This window comes from Monodon monoceros, unplaced genomic scaffold (assembly GCF_005190385.1).
Source record: "Monodon monoceros isolate NGI ecotype Baffin Bay Population unplaced genomic scaffold, NGI_Narwhal_1 Super_Scaffold_18, whole genome shotgun sequence".
Lineage (NCBI taxonomy): Eukaryota > Metazoa > Chordata > Mammalia > Artiodactyla > Monodontidae > Monodon > Monodon monoceros.
Window position 1 is genome coordinate 142628188 of NW_021703774.1, and position 23630 is coordinate 142651817.

Here is a 23630-nt window from a genome sequence, read left to right on the forward strand (position 1 = left end):
TTTTCCTGGGAATGTTGACAAAGCAGAGCAGCTCTAAAGGAAGGTGACCCAGTCTTCAACACCCTCAGGTGTCACCTTGGCTATGATGCCTTCCGCAACCTCTGCCTTTGCTACTGCTTGTCATTCTGTGCTTAGAATGTGTCTCTTATCTTCTCTCCTACCTGTTTTTCTTCCCAGACTCCCTGTTCACCTGGCTAACTCCTGATCATTCTTCAGGATACAGCTCAAGTGTCCCTTCCTCTGCCACTTGTTCCCTAACTTGGATTAAGTGCCTCTTTTTTGCCCTCGGAGCACCTTGGCTTTGGTTTGCATTGTAATTCTGTTGTGCTAAGCACAAACATTATTTCAGTAGTCTTCACAGTAATCCTCTAAGGTTAATATTACTATTTTATTGATGAGTATATTGATATAATTTAGTGATTTCCAGTAGTTTTCCCAAAGTAGCAGAGCCAGCAAATGATAAGAGCTGGGATTTGCGTCCAGATCTGCCTGACTTCAGACCCTGGGGTCCGAATGACTGATCCTGGCTCTCTGAGAGGGCCCACAGTTGGCCGAACAGTGCGGGTTTTGGGAGAGAAGAGAGAACATATGATTAAAAAAAAAAGCTTGTCTATTACACACAAGGCACACCTTGGGAGAAGTGATTAACAAGGTCTCAGAATCCACTTCTCTGATAGGAATTTGTTATTAAGAGTTACAGTTTAATCATCTAGAAGAGTAGGTGGTATTAAATCTTTTTTGTAATCATGTACTAGTAATAAAAGTATTACGTTGGGTTTTCCTCCCTGTTATCAAATAGCATATTACTCTGAGCAATGAAAGCTGTCACCACTTCTTGGTACAGGTGGAAAAGGTTACTGATGGTCACAGACACTCTCTCTTTTTTGTACAGATTTGGCAGCAGTATTTTGCAGCAAAAGATACAGTCTACGCAGTTATTCCTGTAAGTAGTTTGGAAGGGAAAATGAGAGTGTTATAACATGAAGGTCAGGGCTCTAACCTTAGCAGGCAGTTGCTTTTACTTTTCCTATGTTTATTGCCTCTTGAGAACTTACATTTATAGCTCTGAGGGTTTTTATTATACCCTGAGCACCAAAGATTGGGAGCTCCATATGGTATATTTATGGCTTTTGTTTTTCATCTTTCTGGTTTAGAAATGTCTCTTTGAGTCAAGTCTCTGACAGGGGAGCATGGTGTAAGTTTATGTTACTGAGCAATTTCCAAGTGTCTTTTATTTCTTTTTGGTGTTTTCCAGCCAAGCTGTTGGAATTTAGGACAGGGCCTCTGGCCTAGCTTTCTTCCCTTCCTGTCTATGAGTGACCTGTACCTGAGCTGACTTGGAGCTTCCTCCTAGTCTTTTTCTGGCATTTCCCCTTAGCAAGTGGCTTTTTTTTTTTTTTTTTTGCTTTCTTGGAGATGGTAACGGGCCACTGCTTGACCATTAAGATCTGTGACTGGGAAGGAAGGCTGCCGACTTCTTCTGGTTTATGTCCTGCTGCCTTCTACCAGAAGAAAGCATTTAATGTACTGGGTTATCAGCTAGTTCTTTAATTGTTCTTCTCTGAAGAGGAAGTAGCTTTAGGTTAAGTTTATATCAAGCACCCAAATATATACTGAGCTTACAGGTGTAAGTTTAAGGAGGAAAACTTACAGATGGAAAAATAAAGCCAGGCCTTTTGGTTGTTGTGAGAGTATTGCTATCTTTTATTTTCTTTCAAGAAAATAAAAAGATCTTTTACATATATACCCTTTCCTTTCATGAGTGCAACATTCAGAAGGCTCGGCACTTTTCATGATATTTTAGGTCTCCAATGCTGACTCATTTTTTGAACAGGCCTTCTTAGCTCTCCCTGGACAAACTCAGTGACCTGTTGTCTCTGACACTGGGCAGAGTCCCCTGAAGAGTTAGAGCATTTGCAGTATCCAGTCTTCACACATAATTCTGATATTGAACAGGAAAGCGTACCTCTGCTTTTTCCTCTTTGTTGTAAGAGGGATTTGTAGATGATGGAACTTGGGGTTGTTTTAGTTGTATTTTAGTTCTAGAGTTCAGTCTTGGTGAATTTAAATGTGATTGTGGCCTTTTATGTTTTCTTGTTTTTGAATTTTATTCTTTTCTAACCTACAGAAAGAGAAGTTTGATTTGATCTGGAACCGAGCTCAGTCCTGTCCAACAGTAAGTGTCCAGTGACCATATGAGGATTGCTTATCAGTGCTGCCAGACAAGGATGTTTCCTAACCAATCTCTCCATGCTCCATACCATCTCACATGTTATAGTTATTTAACAAAGATGCTCACATATTGATTGTACTGATAAGTAAGATTTTTAGCCTTATGAAATCATGTGGGTTTGGCCCAATAAGCCTGTGGCTGTTTAGCTCTCTGAAACATCTCAGCCCTTTCTGATGTGGATCTTTATTTATTAATATAAGTGAATGTTGGAAGCAATACCTGAGACCTTAATCTTTTAGGCTCCTTTAAGTTTCTCTTTTATTGGCAGTTTCTTTTCAGTTTTGGCCATGCTATTTTGATTATATATACCTAAAAGGAATTATGAAATTGTTGCTGGGGTATTGAGCTGCCAGAAGACCTAAGAGAAAGGGAATAGGTGAGATGGATCAGCTGACTTGGTGTCTATACTAATTTCTAAGATTCTCAAAAAATGCTTCTAAACATTGCTGAGAGAAAATAAAAAACATCTAAGTAAATGGGGAGATATACTGTGTTGGATGACTCAATATTGTTGTCATTTCTCTCCAAAGTGATCTCTAGATAAAATATAATACCAATCAAAATCCTAATAGGCTTTTTTTTTTAATTGACAGGCCAATTTAAAAAACTTATTTGGATATCCAAAGGACCTAGAATAACAAAACAGTTTTGAAAAAGAAGAACAAATTTAGAGAACTTACATTACCTGATTTCAAGACTATGTTTTCATAAAGCTACAGTAGTGAAGACAGTGTGGTGCCAGCATAAAGACAGACAAATAGATCAATGGAACAAAATAGAGAATTCAGAAGTAAACCAGCGTATGCATGGTCAGTTGTTTTTCAGCAAAGGTGCCAAGGTAATTAAATAGAGAAAGGATAATCTTTTCAACACATGTCCAACAAATTGTGCAAAACAATTTGAGTATCCATACGCAAAAAAATGAACCTCTACTCTTACCTCACACAGTATCCAAAAATTCACTCAAGATCTAGAAAAAGGGCTTCCCTGGTGGCGCAGTGGTTGAGAGTCCGCCTGCCGATGTAGGGGACACGGGTTCATGCCCCAGTCCGGGAAGATCCCACATGCCGCGGAGCGGCTGGGCCCGTGAGCCATGGCCGCTGAGCCTGCGCGTCCGGAGCCTGTGCTCCGCAACGGGAGAGGCCACAACAGTGAGAGGCCCGCGTACTGCCAAAAAAAAAAAATGATCTAGAAAAAAAAAATCTTAGATTGAATCTTAGTGACCTGGGCTTAGCAGAGATTTAAGTATCGATACCTCACAAAAAGCACAAAACCATAAAAGAAAAAATCAATAAATGAGATTTCATCAAGATTAAAATTTTCTCTTTGTATACCCATGTTCATAACAGCATTAGTCACAGTAGCCAAAGGGTAGAAGCAACACAAGTGTCCACTGATAGATGAATGGTTAAATAAAATGTGATACATACATGCAGTAGAACATTATTCAGCCTTATAAAGGAAGGAAATTCTGACACATGCTGCAACATTCATGAACCTTAAAGACATTATGCTAAGTGAAATAAGCCAGTCACAAAAGGACAAATACTGTATGATTCCACTTATATGAGGTACCTAGAATAGATTCATATACAGAAAGAAGGACAGTGGTTGCCAGGGGATGAGCAGAAAGCAGGGTGGGGAGTTACTGTTTAACGGGTATGGAGTTTCAGTTTGGGAAGATGAAAAAAGTTCTGGAGATGGATGGTGGTGAAGGTTTCACAGCATTGTGAATGTACTTAATGCCACTGAATTGTGCACTTTAAATGGTTAAAATGGTAACTGTTATGTCTATTTTACCACAATAAAAAAAATTAAAAATTTCTACTTTTCAAAAGACATTGTTATGAAAATGAAAAGGTAAGCCATGGACTGGGAGAAAATAGTTGCAAACATATATTGACAAGTGACTTGTATATAGAATATACTAAAAACTCTTACGACTTTATAAGAGGACAAGCAACCCAATTTAAAAATGAGCAGAAGAGTCAGACAATTCACCAGTGAAGTGCAATGGAAGTTATAAGATGTTCAACATCATTTGTCATAATGGGAATGCAAATTAAAACCACAGTGAGATACCACTAAGATGACTAAAATTAAAAAGATTGACCATGCCAAGTGTTGGTGAGGACATGGGACAGCTGGAACTCTAATATATTGCTGGTAATAATGTAAAATGGTACAACCACTTTAGAAAAGAGTCTGGCAGTTTCTTTAAAAGTTAAGCATATACCTGCCATAAGACCCAGCCATTCTACTCCTAGATATTTTCCCAAGGGAACTGAAAGCATATGTCCGTTCAATGACTTGTATACAAGTGTTCATAGCAACTTTATTTGTAATAACCAAATACTGAAGATACCCAACTCTATCAGAGGTGAAAGAATAAAGAAATTGTGTGTGTGTGTACATATACATCATATACAATACATATATAATGGAGTAAGATTCAGCAATAAGAAGGAATGAACTATTGATATATGCACCAACATGGATAGATCACAAAACAATTGTGCTGAGTGAAAGAAGCCAGACCAAAAAGAAGTATAGATTCTGTGGTTTCATTTATACGAAATTCTAGAAAATGAAGACTGACCCGTAGTGACAGAAACCAAGTCAGTAGCTGCTTAAGAGCAGTGGGAGAGAGGGAGATATGAATTACAAAGGAATTTTTAGAGATGATAGATATGTTCATTGCGTTGGTTGTGGTAATGGTTTCACTGTATACATATGTCACAACGATTCTAATTGTACACTTTAAATATATGCAACTTATACTTCAAGTATACCTCAGTAAAGCTTTAAAAAAAATGTTTACCCATTAGGCACTGAGGTTATCTCATGTAATAATAATAAACAGAGCCTTGGTGGTTAGCAGTAAGGAGACAATTCCATGACTAATGCATATTGGACTGATTATACTTTGTTTGTTCTGGCACCAAACATTCTCTTCACCACTCCTCCCCAATTCATCTTGAGCATAAAACTAATTATTTCTTGGTGTTTAGAGACATGCTTCAGTATCAGCCTCAGATAGTAGAATATGAAGTGATTACAATAATTGTGACAAAAATTAATGCAGCAGCATTAGAAAGTTTAGAAATTGAAAAAGACCCAAAAGTCCATCAAAAGAAGGACAGATAAAATTGTGGTAAATTTCTGTAGTCAAATTCCATATAACAGTGAAAATAATGAATTAGAAGTTATACTTATCAACATGAGTAAATCTCAGAAGTATGATGTGAAGTAAAAAAAGCGAGTTGCAAAAGTATACATATAACCATTGTAAAGCAATTATACTCCAATAAAGATGTTAAAAAAAAGTATACATATAGTTTGATACGATTTAAGTTTTTAAACATGCAAACAGTACTATTTCTTGTTTATGGATGTATACCTATACATCAAAAGTATAAAAACCTGAAAGGGAATGACAGACACCAAATGCAGTTTACCTGTTATACTGGAATGGAATTAGAATGGGTTTACAGAGAGAGCTTCAGTTGGATCTCTAATGCTTTCTTTCTTAGGTGGGTTGGGTAGTGTATGAGTGTTTGTTACATTATCACATACATATGAATTTCATAATTTAAAAAAAGTTTTAAAACCCAAACTTTGAAGAAATGGAGTGAATGACACAGGTGGTTGGACATAGAGCAAATGATTTTATTTATTCATCTGTCTCCTCATGTATTTGTTTCCCACAGTTTCTGTGTGCACTGCCAAGAAGGGAAGGTTATGAGTTTTTTGTCGGGCAGTGGACAGGTACTGAACTCCATTTCACTGCACTTATAAATATTCAGGTAGGTGGCCTGTGCTCAGCCCCTAGATGAAGGAGGCCTACCCCTTTGTGTTACTATGAGCCCTTGCTGAGGCTTGAGGACACATAATATGTACTAACTACCAGCAGGCTTTGCTGTAGCACTGATGAATTGTCATACTTTGTTGGGCTAGCTTTTTAGGCCCCGCTCACTACCTAGAAATTGAAAAGATCCCAAAACACGTTCTCTGACTATTTCTGGCTCTCTGCTCTCTTCCCCATACATCTATAACATTTACTGCATGTACCTCACTTAACAAACATGGGTGAGTGGTGATGGTTATCTTTATAACCTTAAGGTAGGCTCTTTGTCTTACATGTGTTTTATTAACCAGGTCAGCACTTTCTAAGGTGCTAGATGCATAGTTTTCATTTCACAGATGTCGTTTTGTTTGCTTCCCTCCTTCCTTTTTCTTTGTTTTACTCCCAAGTATTAGATTAAGAAGTTTGATCCAAAGCATTTGAAGCTTTTAAAATAAAAGTATTTTAAATGAGATCATCACTAGGATTGACATTCTATATTTGGAGGCTGAATCTGGCAAAAACAAGAATGTATTATAATGGCTTTGAAGTTGGGGTAAAGGGAGCACAAAGCAGAATGAGAATTTGCTCATGACTGTAGCCCTTGTGATTGTATCCAAAAATTATATTGTGTTTGTTTTTTTAAAAAAAAATAGTAGAAAGAAAAGAAAAAAAAATAGTGGGCTCAGAGAAGTTAGTTCACAGTGCTAGTAAGTGGTAGAGCTGGGTTTGCTTGACTCCAGGTTATTGACTCCAAAGTCTATGAACTTAACCATTATGCTGTTGTGTTGGAAACTACGCTAGGACTGCCTTCATGAAGCTCATATACAAGTATAGGAAAAAGATCCAGAAACATAATTATGACCAAAATGATGTGTATTTGAAGTACGTTCGAGAGAACTGAGGCTGAACTATTATTAAGAGTACCCTAGCAATAATTAGGTATTGATAATTAAAAGGACTTTTGCTGAAATTTTAAAGATGAAACCCAGAGATCTTTTGAATGTATAGTTGTTTCCTTCTATACTATATGAGTGCTTAGGCTTTGAACCTAGCCTCTCTTCCTAGTCTGGAGTGAGGTCTAGTCACCACTGCCCTGTCCCTTCTTCATGAAATTATGATGTTCCCATTCTTCTTTCCCCCCTTCCTCCCACCCAGATTATATTTTAAAACTGCACATTACAAATCTGGCCCATGTGCAAACTCTCCAGCTGTTTGCTACAGCTTAAAAGAGCTCAGTCCTCAGAGCCAGCCAAGGGGAGTAGATTTCAACTGTGAAATGCACTAGTCCATAAAGGCGGCAATTACACAGGCATATTGCTTTATTTAGGACTTGATCTGGTAGCTGTTTGTGCCGTTTTGTTTTTAAATATATGGCCGTGATGAAGGATTCACTGCCTACTGTAAACATTTTCCGGGAGAAAAGCCAAACCTTTTTCAATTGAAGACACAAATAACACCGTGCAAGCTGTCAGTTTCGATGTGCCTTGGCAGACCTGGCCACCGCCACGTGCCAGTCCTCCGACTCACCAGCCACCCAAGGGGCTGTTAAGAGCCAGAATTCCCTCCAGACTCTCTATTGCTGTGAAGTCGCAGTTTTGTTTTGGTGGCACCTTACTGAGCCTTGATTAAGTGTTCCTCCTTACAGACCCGAGGGGAAGCTGCAGCCAGCCAGCTGATTTTATATCACTACCCTGAACTTAAGGAAGAAAAGGGCATAGTGCTGATGACAGCAGAAATGGATTCCACGTTTCTGGTAAGAATCAACTTTTACCTTTTTGGATTTACCTGGTGACCCTGAAGGTATTCAGGTACAGTTATATGGTATCTGCACTTGTTACCTTTCTAAAATCCAGTAATTCTGCCTCCAAGACACATCTGGCCCTAGGGGTTTCAGGCAAGAGACTATGGGCAAGTAAATGGCTTCTTAAATGTAGGGAAGGGTTCAAAGTCTAGAATAGTTCTTAATCTTTTATCTTCCTCCACACTGTTCACATGTACAGCATTCATCATACATAGTGAATTTCCTTCCTCCTTTTCCCATTTCCTGGGATAGAGCATTGACCATATGCCCATAGGTAATGATGTCTGTTGTGTTTGTTCTTTACATATCCAGGGCCAGGAGCAGTTTTATGAGTACTGTTCAGCCTGTTCGTCTAGTCCTTGCTCATTTCAGTCTCATTTATCTGGCAGGGTTTAAGTTCAGGATGTCCTCAAGATAGTGGGCACATTAGTGCCTCTTCCCCCTGAGGTTCTTTATTACAACACCCACTTATTTTTCCTCTGTCTCTTAATCGGCTGCATACAAGAAAGGGAAAAGTTATGCTACTCAGCTAGTATCTCATAGTAGCAGTAAGCCCCAAGTCTAGGACATAATTGAGACTCTCCTTCCTTGTCTGTTATTCCTGTAACCGTTCAGTCCCATTTCTCCCATTCTTCCTTCTACCCATCGCACTCAACTGGAAGTCACCCCAAATCCTACCCAGAAGAATGGAGTTGCCATTAACTGAGACAGACAAGACTGCAGGCGGAAGAGGTTTGGGAGGAAGATCAGGAGCTCAGTTTTCAACACGTTAAATCTGAGACGCCTATTAGATATCCAAGTAGTAGGCAGTTAGATACATGAGCTTGGAGTTCAGGGGAGAGGTCCAAGCTAGAGAGAGAAAAATGAGAGTAGTCAGCATACAGGTTGTTATTTAAAGCCGTGAGACTGGATGAAATCACCAAGGAAGTTAATTAAGGTAGAAAAGAGAAGAGGTCTAAGAACTGAGCCCTGGAGTGATGAGGAAGCATCAGCAAAGAAGATTAAAAAGGAAGAGTCAGTGAGACAGGAAAACTAAGATGGTAGAAGCCCCTGGAAGCTAAGATAAAATGTTTCAAGGAACAAGGGTACTCAACTAGCCAAATCTCACTTGCTGGTAGGGCAAATGAGATGAGGACTGAGAATTTACTAGATTTCACAACATGGAAGTCATTGGGGACCTTTATAAGGGCAGTTTCAAAGGAGTGGTAGGACAGAAGCATGATTGGAGTACATTTAAGAAAGAATGGGAAGAGAAAGAGTAAGCATAAACACGTCTTTCAAGGGATGTTTTTGAGAAGGGAAGGAGAGAATGGGGTGTAGGAAGTGGGGATGAGAGTGTTTTTTTGGTTTTGTTTTAAATGAGAGAAATAACATTATATGTATAGGCTGATGGAAAGATCCAGTAGAGAGGGAAATATTGATAATGGACAAGAAGGAGGCTGGAGAGTTGTTGAAGTGGTGTTTTTGAGTGGGGTGAGTCTTGGGAGTGAGGGGTTGATCTTTGCCAGAAACGTAACAACAGGAGAGAAGCCAGGATATAATGACACAAATACAGTTAAACGAATAGAGGTGGTGGCTTGTAAGAAGTTCTCTTCAGATTGCTTAGTGAGAAGCAAGGTCGTCCGCTGAGAGTGAGGGTGGAAGGATAGGTGTTGGACTTCTGGGTGGAAAAGAGAAAGTGTGAAATTGTTGTCTAGGACAGGCCCATGAGTTGAGAATGTGTTCTACATCTTTAAGTAGTTGAGGAAACAAACAAACAAACAAAAAACTAAAAAAGAATAATATTTCATGGCCTGTGAAAAGTACATGAAATTCAAATTTCAGTGTCTGTAGATAAAATTTTATTGGAACACAGCCATGTTTATCATTTACATGTTACCTATGGCTGCTTTACCTCTACAACAGAGTTGAGTAGCTGCAACAGAGACTGTAGGGCCGTAGAGCCTAAAATATTAACAGTGTCTCCCTTTCCAGAAAGTGTTTGTTGACATGTGATCTAGGAAAATGGAAGAGAGAATGGGTGTGCGGGTACAAGCACAGAGAGGGAGGACCGAGAGGTGGATTTAACTAGGGTTATGGTTTAGCCAAGTGATGTAATGAAGCAAGATAGGGACCAGGAATTTAAAAGTGAATGCAAAGGAATGATTGTAATTATTGACAATGGAGTGCAAGTTGGATAAAGAGGGAAGTGGAAACATGAGAAAGGTTAGAGACAGAACTGCGAGTCCTACTTGAGTTAAAGGATTTTTTAATTTGGGAGTGAGTGTTAAATATAGGAAATAGTAGACAAAGTACGGATGTTTCAAATTGAGGTTTGGAGGGGATATAGTTATCAATAATGATAAGGTTTAAAATTTGACCACAGGAGTGAGTGACATAGAGATTATACTGCATTTTCTGATCTTCAGCAAAGCATAATATCTAACTGTACTAGAAGTGGACTCCAGAGGTCAGAGGAGACCCTTTCTGTTTTAGCATTTATACCACCTCACCCTAGTGGTCTCAGACCCATAATTATTAAAATTTGCTTCCTAGCCTTATAACATTTAACATCATACCAGACAACATACATTTGCCTTGTATAAGTCAACTTGACTGTGAGTTTCTAATGTAGTACAGAATTAGACATGTTAGAATTTAGTGTAGAGATACACGATTCAGAGATGGGAAACCTAGAAATGTAATATAAATATATGATCCCCTGCACACTCATGCATGAGTTTGCAGTTTAGGCATGGTGTTTCCAAATACAGTAAAGCAAATGAATAGAAATACCTGGAAACTAGAGGTTTCTTCTGAACTGATTAACTTTAATGATGAAAATTTAATGTAGTATTAGAAAGCCTTATTTGTGTCCACATGTGTGTCAACAGATGATTTCATTGGAATGTAGTAAGTGCTAGGATAGAGACATGCACAGCGTTGGGGGAGGGGGCGGGGGAGCGTTCCTGGCCCAGAAGGAGGAAGAAGCCTTCCTAGAGATGACGCCTGAGCTGAACCTCAAAGATTAGCAGGAGTTTAGCAGGGTAAAGTGGGGAGGGGGAGGGGAATGTTCCAGGTGGTGGAAATAGAATACATAAATGCTAGGAGGCATAAAATGGCTTGGGGTATTACAAGCAGTTTGCTATCACTGGTATATTAAAAAAGGAGGTTTGGTGGGTTGTGTTTAAAGGATCAGCTTTATCCTGCGGGCACAAAAAGATCATTAAAGGGTTTTGAATGGGGGTTGACCCATAAAGAGTTGGATTTTAAGACCATTAACCTTAAGTATTTGCTTCCTAAATATTTTTTAGTTCTAGCCTGGTCAGTGTGATCACTTAAAATGCAGTTGCAATAGTCTGGGCAAGAAGTAGTAAAGACCTAAACTAGAGCAGTGGTAGTAGGGATGGAGGAGAGAGAATGTCTCCAGAAATATATAGGGAATAAAATGGGCAAGACTTGGTAATTTGATTGTAGCTATTAAGATTGAAAGAGAGGGAGGAATCAGGTTTGTTAATAAACCTCCTTGTTGAGCAACATAAGGAATTAATATGTTATCTTCTTGGGTCTTGGAAAGGGAAGAGACTACTGTTTCATGTTGAGAGAATAAAAGGCGGGGGTGAATAAGTGGGCAGGGGTTGGGGTGCAGGGGAGCTTTCCATAATCCTCCATGAGAGACATTTGCACATATCTCCATATCTTAACTCTCTACCCACCATTCTAATGGTCTTCAAACTAGTGGTCAGAGCCCTTTATCCACACAGAATCTTATTATGTAAAACCCCAGGATATAACAGCTGAAAGAGAGGTGAAGGGACCAGAGGCACCTCCACCTAGGACTCTGCAGTTTGAGCAGCACTGTTCTAGAATGTACACAACTGAAATTACCCTTACCTCCACCATCCTAAGCCTCAAATAAAAGTTGACTCACAGGCCCTACAGTTCAGGGCCTCAGAGAGCGGTGGTATCTGCCTCAGATTATGCACTTGCTTTAGAGATGGTTTGTTCTTGAGGCATGTTTGAATATAAGAAAGGTTAAAAATGATGAAGTAGAGTTATCGACCTTGATCAGTCTTAATTATTTGCCCCACCAGAAATACTATCAGGGTGAAGTGGAGGGAGTACCAGCCTGGGAGTCCAGAGGTCTGGTCCTTGCTCTGCCACTTGTTAGCCATATGACCTTGGGTCTATCCCTGACCCTCTTCTGCTTTGGTTTCCTGGTCCATTAAATGAGGACTGGGTGATCTCTAAGGCCCCTTCCAGCTCTAAAATTCTATTAATTTGAAATAGCCAGCATTTTGGAAAATGGCTTTTGATTGAAGATCCAGTCTCAGAGATCAGTGCCTGCTTATGAGAAATGACCTGCAAGGCCCATAGGAGGGAATGGAGGTGAAGCAGGCTGTGGTATTTATAAACCTCTTTTCATCACCGTAGCTACGCATAGCACACTTTTGACAGTTTTAGTAGTAATTTTCCATTATCGCTTGGGGTTGGGTTTTGGCTGTGTGAACATTGTAATCGTGAATAAGTGCCTCTGACCAGCTGGCACTAGAGAATGTATAGGAAACAAAAGTAAGAGTTTTTGAAGTAACTCTCTTGTAAGGTTTCAAGAGTGTAGCCTGTGTCCTGATCCCACTTCTGTTACACAGAGTGGTCTGGTCACCATTTCCCTGCTACTGAGCTTTAGAGAAGGTGGCCCCTTCTTTTCCCTGGGGCTTTGCGGGTGGATTAGTTAGAAATGACTGCATAACAAATTACTACTCCAGAACTTAGTGGCTTAAAACAATATCTATCGCCTCACAGTTTCTGTGTGTCAGGAGTTCAGGAGCAGCATGTCAGGGTGGCTCTGGCTCAGAGTCTCTCATGAAGTTGCTGTCGAGATGTTGGCAAGGACGACAGTCATTTGAAGGCTGATTGGGCTTGATGATCCACCTCTGACCCCACTTGCATGGCTGTTGGTAGGAGGCCTCATTTCCTTGCCACACTGGCTTCTCCCTAGGCTACTTGAATGTCCTCATGATATGGCAACTGACTTTCCCCAAAGCAAGTGATTCAAGAGAGATAGCAAGACAGAAGCTGCAATGTCTTCTGTGACTGAATAGCAGAAGTCATTTTTCATCATTCCACTTTAGTCCATTTGTTAGAAGCAAGTCACTACGTATAGCCAACACTCAAGGAAAGAGAAATGAGGCTCCATCACAGGGAAGAAAGAGTGTCATAGGGAATCCCCTGGCGGTCCAGTTGTTAGGACTCCGCACTTTCACTGCCGAGGGCCTGGGTTCAGTCCCTGGTCAGGGAACTAAGATCCCACAAGCCACGCAGCACAGCTGAAAAGAAAAAAGAAAAAAACATTGTGTCATAGACTTTATGGACGAATTGTAAAACTACAGCTGGCTTTGGCACTATTTTTTTGACTGAGGTGGTATGAGGAACAGGTTTTATTCAAAGTATGTCTGGTTAGTCAAGAACTTAGTAGTAACTCAAACTGGTTCTTGGAGCTGGGTAACTATTGCTATTTTTTTCCCCCTTGAGATAAACTTAACAGTTACTAAAGAACTGAATGAAGAGGGAAATTTTTAACATATGCATTAATTTATTAGCAAACATTCACCAGATTTCACTGGGTACAGGATGTAAAAGAAGCACATACTTTGAGAAATTCACACAAAGGAAGACAGACAAAAAAGAAAAAGAGGAAAAAAAGGACAGATACAATACAGTATGATACATACTATGTTAGAGGGACGTGTAGGGTAATTTGAATACACAGAAAAGGGGCACCTCACCAAGACTTGGGATGTCAGGGAAGCTTTCTGCAAGCAGTGACTCCTGGGTGAGGGCCCCCAACTGCCATAGGACTTAGACACAGAGCTTCATGGCGCTGTGCTGGAAAGGACCTGACTGTTCTTTTTACCTTTCAGGATGTTGCTGAGGCACAGTGCATTGCCAGCCAAGTTCAGCTCTTCTACGCCACTGATCGAAAAGAGACCTACGGGTTAGTGGAGACCTTTAACTTCAGACCAGATGAGTTCAAATATATGTCTGTCATCGCTGAATTGGAACAAAGCGGACTTGGAGCAGAACTGAAATGTTCTCAGAACCAGGATAAGACTTAGAGCTGTAAGGCTGGTTTACAGAGTTTGCTCAGCCCTGGATAGTCCTGAGCCTGCCCACCCCCTGACCTCTCGGGAGCTCAGCATCGATAATGAGCAGTCTCTAAGGAGTTGCCCTGTATGCTTATTGCAAGAAGTAACATGGCGGTGAGCCCTGTTACTTGATAGTCAGGAACCAAGGTACCCAAGCATTCTGATCATTATCTCCCAGCATACTTGAGGTTTCCTTTTTAAGTGTTTGAGGTCATAACCAGAGACAGCCAAGGATCCACAAGATGGTTGACTTGATTTTACACACTGTAATAGTGTATTTGTTTTCTGGACATTTTGACTGCACAGCTCCCAAATGATTAGTTCCTTATCTTTATAAACTGTGACAGGATAATACGCTTGAAGACCTGCTGTAGTTAGATGTGGGCTCTACATACTCTTCCCACTTCGCTGGCCAAAGGCATAACCCAGGTATCCTGTTAGACTCTAGAACAACCAGATACTGCCATCAGGATTAAGACTCCGTCTAGATGCCCCTAGAGATGGCTTTAGTGTAGCTGGTTCGAAGTATCAGCAGATTTCAGTTATAGTTAAACGGGTACAGTGCCTGCTGCCTGCATATTTTTAAACTATGGTCTGTGGTGCCTGCTTCTCTAACTCTGCCTGTTGGAAGCTGTGTATTTGGAGGGGCTGAATCAAGTGCAGTATAAATAAATCAACACTTTTGTAAAGAGAGGATGAATCCAGACTGGCTTTTTTTTTTTTTTTTTAACAACTCTAAACCATGCCAGTATTATAGAAAAGGTAGGTGGAAGCAAATGTACCCATATTGGGTGTGGGGAAAATGTAGCAATAAAATAAAGTCTGGCTTATAATCTTTGTTACACTAAACAGTGAAATCTAAGCTGTGTGCTGTCCATAGCGTCAGTACTGTGGGCTGATTTCATCAAAACTCATCTTTGGACTCAGCAGTTGCCTGGAATGCCAGAAATAAGAAGGAAGCTCTCCAGCACAGGAAACTCGGGTTTGGTTAGTAGTGCCACTGCTGTGGCTCCAAGCTCAGCGGTAGAAGCCGGTGGCGGTTGCACACCTGCCTTCTGAACTCGAGGCCCCGGAGCGTGTCCCCGCCCCCAGTATTGTCGTCAGCCGCCTCTATTATAATACCTTTCCTTTTCTTCATCTAACACGCTCCACTTTGCTGCTCCTGCCTATGGTCTGGCGAATGACACAATATAGTGAGTGGGAATGTAACCAGGATTTGCCGTTTGTGTGTGTGTTTTCTTTATTACGGGAGACTTTTTATAAGTTGGGCTTGTCCCCAAGTCCTTTAAATGGGGTTGGACTTCCCATTATTTTCTGAGCTGTGTTTATTTTGCTGTACTTCTGAGTCTGTGTGTAGAAAGAGATAGTGTTTGTTTAACCTGGAAAAGTTGCTGGTCTTTCACAGTTTCTCTTAAGGTTGAGCTGTTTCCTAATGCAAATTCGGGCCTCTGTTCCTGACAGTTAATTTTTTTGAGAAACTTGAGTCTGGATGTTTGGAGTCCCAGGAATCTTTGACATCAGGTGGAGTTACTTTCATGGATATGTTTCCTTTTCCCTCCAGACGGACCCAGGCTTTAGCCATAGTACCTTTCATAACACCTCCACCAGAAGGTGAGAAAATGATGGGGAAAGAAGCCAGAACTGGCTGCTCATTTTATTGTTCCTCCCAGCTTTGCCCTGAGTCCCCCACTCGCCAGAGCAGTATGTATCCATGGCCAGTTACTTCGGACATGATCAGAGTACCATCTGGCTGTTCTTTATATTTACCTAGCAAGATCTGGCAAAGAACTAAAAGAAAATTGTTACATTAATCAGTCCCCTGGTACATGGTGTTACAGAAAGTGGACAGGCTTTACAGTTAAGTGAATCTAGGTTCAGTGTTGGGATTCATTAGCTCCAAATGTTGAACAAATTATTTAAGCTCTCTAATTCTGTTTCTTTATCTGTAAAATGAGAGTAATAATATCTACCTCACAGGATTATTGTGAGAATTAAATTAACTTATATGGAGACTATATAGAGCTTAATAAATGTCATCTCCCCTCTTCCTCCCTTCTTGCCCTGCCTCTCCAAAGGCCAACACAAATGAGCATTTCAGATGTGCAGATCATTCTTCATTCCAGTTTTATAAGCAAACGGATTGTCAAACTTTAATTTGCAGTGGAATTACCTAGAGCACTTTAGAATGCAGACTCCCAGGTCCCAAAGCCCAACCTGCTGAAGTGCTGGGAATCTGCATTTTAATATGTGCTCCAGATGATTCTGATGTAGATAATTAGCCAGCCACACTCTGAGGACCACTACCTTTATCTGTTCTTCACAAAAAATACCCGTTAGCCAGGTCTCTCGTTCCTGTGGACATGAACCGTAGAATCCGGTCCCTCTGCTCTTTGCCTCCTGTAGGGGTCCCCTCGGCATACGCTACATTATATTTACTCATGTACGTATCTTTCCCCCAGATGTGAGCTCCTTGAGGGCCAGGGTTTATCTCCATTCTCAGCACCAAGGACATGGTCCGGAACAGAGAAGATACTCAGGTTTTTGTTAAATAAATAAATGACATGGATTTTAGCCAAAACATTATCTTGTTCTGTATATGCTTATATTTAAATAGTTTGAAATTAAGAGGCTCTCTTGACACACACAGGTCAAAAACTTAACTGAGTAGGAAGATAGCAAGTTAAACACAGATTCTCTGTATCTCAGCTAACCTCCTGCACTTCTTTGGTGGGCTATCTGCTCAGTGCAATTCAATAGTCGCTCACAGAGCACTTCCTCTACAACCTCTGAGTTAGGTGCTGACATAGTGGAGTGAGTACGATGGTCCCTGCACTCAAGCTGTGTTCCAGCCACCACCTGTGTCTCTTGCCTCTGATTCTGTGCCTCACATCTAGCGCCTGGTAAGAGTTTGCCTTGTCTTGTTCTGATGCTGTTTATACTGCTGTTTCTTTCTTCCCCAAGCAGTTGGGAAGCAGGAGACACATGCTCTGTTTTTTGCAATCTCTGCAATACTGACCTGTTGTTCAGTCTTGGAGAAGAGGTACAAAGGCCCACTCCCCCAGCCATTTAATTTAGAATCAATTCAGCATTCATTAATATTTATGGAGCACCTATTATATGCCAAGCACAATTATAGGAAACTGGGGAATACAGCAATGAAGGGACAACTAAGGCCCCTGTTCTCATGGAGCTTATATTCTTGTGGAGAAGACAAATGAATAAACCAACAAGATTATTTCAAATACTGAAAATTTTAAAATATGATAGAATGTGGAGTGAAGGCAATGACTTAATGGTCAGGAACACCATCTCTGCAGAGGTGACAGCTGATGCTGGAGCTGGGGAAAGTACCAGGTAGGGAGATCAGCAAGTGCTGAGGCCTTGAAGCAGGGCCAAGCTAAGCATGCTTGTTTCTGGGCACAGATTTAAAGGTTCAGTCCAGCGTTGATGAGCTCAGAGTTCAGTGAGGCAAGACACTGACATGAAGACTAACTACAATACAAGGCAAACTGAGCAGTGCCATCTCAGAAGAGGGGCAAGGAGGGTTAGAGAACGCTGCTGGGTGCTGTGGGGAATGCATGTCTTGCTAGACCATGGTACCTGCCCTGAAGCACCCATGGCTTAACAGGGAATAAAGGGTAGATGATACTAAAATCTCAAAGAATACATATTCCATCCAAGAGACAGGAGGCGCTGAGTTCAGAGTTGGTCTCAAAATATATACACGTTAACAGTACCACTAACATCTATTATTGGGGGCTTACCATGAGCCAGGCATGGTGCTGAGCCCTTTACTCGGATTGTCTCAGTCCTTCTAACAACCCAATGAGATCAGCAGAAACCTGCCGGTTGGTGGGATGTGCTGCTGCTCTCCTTGCACCCCCTGCCTTCCCCCACCTCCAGCTCAGAAAAGAGGGCAGCTTCCCAATCACCCCAAACCCGTTCCAATAGCCAGCTCAGGCCTTAAGAAGTCATGGGTGTCTCTTGAACAAGCCCTTGCTCTGAGAAACAGGTGTGCCAGTTATCCTGCCAACAACTTAAGAACAGAATGCACTCATTATACATTTCTGATTCATCCAAACTTTCTTTCAAGAGCCATCATGTTCTACCTAAAGGAGGACCTTTTTGTGCTCTGTTTCATACCACGTGGAACATTTTGGTCTTGGCAATTCTCTTAATGTGGCAGGGTGGTGGCAGCATTTTTATCCCTATTCTGCTAAAGGAGGGACTTGGTGCACGAAAAGGCAAGAGATGACTTGAAGGTCGCTGCATCAGGAACCAAGCCAGGAATAGAAGGCCGTGCTCCAGACTTAATGGTATCATTGGTAACGCCCACTGAGCAGGCTCATCCCTCAAATTCACAGGGCTACTTCTGAGCCCTCTGGGCCTCAGGAACTGGAAGAGCCACAACAAAAATCAGTTCATACGACTTACGAATCCTCCCAAGCTGCCTAGAGCTTTCAGAACAAAGTCCCTTTGGATCAGCTCACAAGAGCTTTAAGAACTGGTCTCTGGTGACTTCTCCAGGCGCATCTATTGCTAGGCCCCTCTGACTCCCTTAGCTCCAGTCAGTCCGGATGACCGGCAGTTCCCCAAATACACTGTGCTGTTCTTCCCTCTGCTCTGATCTTAGCATAGACTTTGCCAGCTTTTCCCCCTTCATCAAGTTAATTCTTATTTGTCTTTCAAAGCTCCACTGAAACATCTCTACCAGAGCCTTCCCTGGCACTTAACCCCCTCTACGCTGTCCCCACCTGGTGGGTACTCCCCTGAGCTTCCCCAGCATTTTGTGCTCTGCCTTTACAAGGCTGTCTCTCCCATAGACTGGACACTCCTCAGAGACACAGATCATATCTTACTGGACATTGTATTCTCAGGGTCCAGCATGAAGCCCAGCACAGAGAGAGAGGATACCAGTGACTGTTGAATAAATTCCTCTTGGATGACTGCTCAGCTCAGACCACCTGTGTCCGCAAACATCCCTCGTACAATGAGACCCAGCCTTGGCAAACCCATCGCGATTATGCCCCAGGCCAGCCCCAGGCAGTGGCCATTTCGCTTGTTCTTACTGCAGAGGCTGCATGTGAAAACAAAGCCAAGGAGCCATCAGAGGAGGCAGCTGGTCCAGGGTTTGTAAGCAAAAGGAACTGAGACAGCGAACAAACTTGGGGAGCAAAACAATTATTTTTACCAGCCTGGCACGTTCAAGCTCCTGTCTTGGCTTACCAGGGCTTAGCATTAAAAAGATCTCATACGCTATCTAGTAACTAGTTTTCAACTGTACTTCAAGAACATCCCAACAGTTCCTAGAGGTGGGGATCCTGGTAGCCTGGTCCTTATCCCCAACTCAACCAGAGAGAAGCAAGGTTTTTGTTTTTGTTTTTTTACTGGGCTTCCCATAAGCTGTCATTTGAAGAAACCGTTTCCAAGAAAGACCGAAGAAAACCTGGTCAAGTTTAACCTCTCACCCACCACAGCAGCCCTGCCTACAGCATCTCCAAGCCATTGGGCAACTGTTCGAAAACGTCCAGGGACTGCAAGCTCTCTACCCTGCTAGCTGACCTGGGCCCTGCAGAGACAGCTCTGAGTGATTGCGAGTTTCTCCCCACCATGCACTGAAATCTAACCATCTCTCCCTCCCCTCACTGGGTTTTGTTCTGCCCCACATAACTGGAGCCTCCCAGAAAAGTCTGTTGCTTTTCTACCCCACAGCATCTCCTGCTGATGTGTGAAGATAGCTCTCAAGTTGCCTTGGAGTCTTTTCAGCAAATGGAGCAACCTTCTGTCTTTCCTTATATGACCCAAAACCCCAGCCATGCTTCTGGACAAACTCACCAGAGTCTGCTTCTCCGTTGGGGCCTGGAGTTAAGCCAAAGATAATCTTGTGGGGTGACCAGAGTGGATTTAGGATGGAAGTCCTTTGGAAGTTGGCCTGGCCCACTCTGAAGTCACCTCTCCACTTTGCCTTTCCACCGTGCCCTCCCCTCAACCTCGTCCCCACTTCCACCCTCAGCTGTCTTCCCAGGATCTGCTGTCAAACATGGCTTTTCCTACCTGGAACTCTTGACTTTTGGGTCTCTACACTTATCCCTATATCATTTCATCTGACTGGTTTCAGCCCAGCATTCCCATCACATCTTGACTTGAACCTTGCCTGTTGCCGGGAGCCCGTGTCCCTCCCTACAGATGTGGTACTCGCTTTTCCTTGGTGCTCTTCTACACCTGCCATGGCAGTAATCAGAGGTAATCAGAGGTGTCCCCTCAAGGGTTTCACTTACTCCACCCCCTCCCACACACACACACACACACACAAATCCTTGCCTTGGTTTGAAGCATCACTACTGGGTCATGTTTGACTTTTGGTCCATTGTGATCCCCAGATCACTTTTTTTTTTGCGGTACACGGGCCTCTCACTGTTGTGGCCTCTCCCATTGCGGAGCACAGGCTCCGGACGCGCAGGCTCAGCGGCCATGGCTCACGGGCCCAGCCGCTCCATGGCATGTGGGATCTTCCCGGACCTGGGCACGAACCCGTGTCCCCTGCACCGGAAGGCGGACTCTCAACCACTGCGCCACCAGGGAAGCCCCCCAGATCACTTTTGTTGTTATTGTTCCGACGTTCATGATTTGGCATGAATCCTCACCTTGCATTCTTATTTCTTCAATCTACATTTATTTTCGCATTTTGGCTCTGCCTCTGGTCAGGTGGGAAGAAGCTGACAGATCCTATATTTTGACACTGATTTCGCAGGGGAAAAGAGGAAGCACAGAGGTGTTTTCCTGAGTCTCACTTGGTGTATGATTTCCAACAGACTGAGATATTTGCTTCCACTACCTAAGTTTCTTCCATTTGATGTTTTTCAACAATACTATGAGGATAACATTACTCCCATCTTACAAATGAGGACACTGGGGAGACAGCATCGTAGATGTTAAGAGTAAGGACTAAATTAGAATCTCAGCTCTGCCTTTGGACAAATTACTCAATCTCTCTGAGTCTTTTTTAAAAAAATTAATTAATTTATTTATTTATTGGCTGTGTTTGGTCTTCATTGCTGCATGCGGGCTTTCTCTAGTTGTGGAGAGCGGGGACTACTCTTTGTTGCAATGCAGGGGCTTCTCACTGCGGTGGCTTCTCTTGTTGCAGAGCATGGGCTCTAGGCGCATGGGCTTCAGTAGTTGTGGCACACGGGCTCTAGAGTGCAGGCTCAGTAGTTGTGGCGCGCGGGCTTAGTTGCTCTGAGGCATGTGGGATCTTCCCGGACCAGGGCTCAAACCCGTGTCCCCTGCATTGGCAGGCGGATTCTTAACCACTGCGCCACCAGGGAAGTCTTCTCTGAGCCTTTGTATTCTCACCTGTAAATTTAAAAATTAATGTTCCTATCTCAAAAGTTAAGAAAATAATTAAATGATACATGTAGGATACTTAGCTCTATACTTCACACATAATAAAAGTACAGAGTAGTAGCTGTTAGATTAAGTTCTTTACCTTTTCAAGGCACACGTCTCCTATATAGACGAGGTGGGAACTTCTGCTTCTAGAACATAGATCTTCTACTTCTAGAACACAAGTTTCTGTTGTGCTATTTTTCCTGCACTGTATTTGCCATTTTCAGACATTCTCTTCCAAGAATTTAAAGAGGCTTGAGCAATAGTAATCATGCCAGAGAGCATGACATTAGGAATTGGGGAATCTCAAGGCTGGATTCACAAGCTGGCGGGCGGGAGCAAGGAGGGGAAGGCTGGGTTAAGCCCAGACCAGAGCATACAGGTTGGAGTGACCACTATTTCTCTCTCCTTAACCACCAGCTGGCTGGACCCAGTGCCCATACCTGGACAAAGAAAGGGAGGCGTGAATGCAGGACTCAGAGCCCGGGAGCTGACATCTGGGTCAGGAGCCAGGTGGCACTTGAAGTTCCAGGCCAAGGTGCAGGGCCTGCCAGATTATTTGGCTTATCAGACCAAGTCACTCCTGATTACAGACCGCTACTTACTTAATTCCTTGTCGACTCACTGCACATAACAGTTTACAGCTTAAAGAGACCAAAGCCTGTAATTTACCCACCTGGTTGGGCATCAGAAACACCTGAAGAACTTGCCAAAGATGTTGATTCTTGGGCCCCACCACTGAAATATGGATTCTTTTGGTCTGGAAAACAATTTTTTAAAAAATCTCTAGGTAATTCCGAGGCTCAGCCTGGTTTGGGAACCCCTGCAAAAATTAGTGATTTTATAGCTGAGGAAAAAGACCCCAAACCAGGTGAAATGACTTCCCCTACATCACACAGGGTATTGGTAGCAACATTCCTTCCATCCTTTTGTTGCAAATTTTCTCTGCACTTTCGTCCCAGGCAACACAAGTGGAAGATATCTGAAAAATAAGGATTTGATTATTGTCTGCTTCTAGGGACAATTTCTGGGGAGACGCTAGCTGTTCCTAGCACGTCTTGGGTGAGGACCTTGAGGGACGACAGAGGAAAGCAGAGGTCTTCTGACCCTTGAAGTCCAGATAGCTTCCTCATTCAGTTGTGAGAGCTGAGAATTCCGCAGGCCCATGACCCATGGAGCCCAATGCTGGATTATCTGTTGCACTGGGTTATTGTGCCTGGCCCCTGTAGCTGCATGGAGAATTGTGTGTTGCCTGTGTAGGCTGAAGATCTCCATCCATCGTACGTGCATTTGCTCTCGCCTGTGGTGAGGGAGCAGAGGCGGATGGTGTATGGAGAGCTGGGCAGGCAGCAATGATGGAGAATGGATGGAAACTCAGCTACAAAGCTCAGCCGGGAGACTCACACCCCACTGGAGCTGGGATTGATTGGCTGGAACTTTCTCGCCCTTCTCACTTTTTCTCAGAGACAGCAGCCTGCACTGTGTCCTCTGGGTGCCCCGGTGGAGAAGGAATTGCTCTCACGGTCAGGGAAGCTCTGGGTATCTCAGAGGTGATCTACCACGTGCCTTATTCCCAGAGGCAGGCGACCCTCCACCCTAGAAGCCAAGTGACCCTCCAGTAGCCTTCTGTTTCCTGAACCCCTTCTCTCTGTACTTGGTCTCCTTCCTATCTCCTTCTCCTTTTCTACCCTCGGCTCACACTAAGTGACGTACTTTCTTGGGTGCTATCTGTATGGAGTATGACCTGTCCCAGCAGATTTTGCCAGGGTATCAAAGAGTAAGCAAGAAATCCAGGGTGGTGTCAAGGTTACTGAGGATGGTTGATGATCTTAATGCTGTTAATTGCATTAACACGGATCCAGGTACAAATGTCTGCATTCATCTACTTGCCCAGAACACTTTTAGAAAAGTGCCTACCCCCTTTCAAATTTGTTCTCCTTTCCCTAACCTACAGGGTGGGTCATGTGACTACATCTGCTAAGCGCTCAGGCAATGTTGGGCAAGGGGGTGGACCATGAATGGAGTTGGGAGGCATGGGTTTGAGTCCCAACTCTGCCACTTTCAGGCTGTACCCCTTGGCCAAGTCATGTCACCTTTTGCTGCCAATACTCACCTCCCATGGTTGTTGCAGGACTCAGAAACGTCTGGAGTGATGAAAGCACTTTGTGAACCAGAAAATTCCATACGACAGTCAGTTATTGCTACAGTGTTCCAGGGGAGAAGGTAAAAGAAATA

At 42.7% G+C, this 23630-nt stretch overlaps 1 protein-coding gene across 3 annotated transcripts in view; it reads left to right on the forward strand.

Moving 5' to 3' along the window:
• The window catches only part of ATPAF1 (ATP synthase mitochondrial F1 complex assembly factor 1), a 26315-nt gene extending 11479 nt beyond the window's left edge, over positions 1 to 14836 (forward strand). For 2 of the 3 annotated variants that reach the window (XM_029228019.1, XM_029228018.1), the window contains 5 exons: positions 893 to 943; positions 2129 to 2176; positions 5944 to 6039; positions 7726 to 7833; positions 13782 to 14703. In XM_029228019.1, coding sequence (XP_029083852.1) covers positions 893 to 943; positions 2129 to 2176; positions 5944 to 6039; positions 7726 to 7833; positions 13782 to 13976 — 498 coding nt within the window. In that variant the 3' untranslated portion in view covers positions 13977 to 14703. Of the gene's footprint in view, positions 1 to 892; positions 944 to 2128; positions 2177 to 5943; positions 6040 to 7725; positions 7834 to 13781 lie in introns of all 3 variants that reach the window. The other variant, XM_029228017.1, reaches the window with a different exon arrangement.
• The last annotated feature ends 8794 nt before the right edge of the window (positions 14837 to 23630 follow it).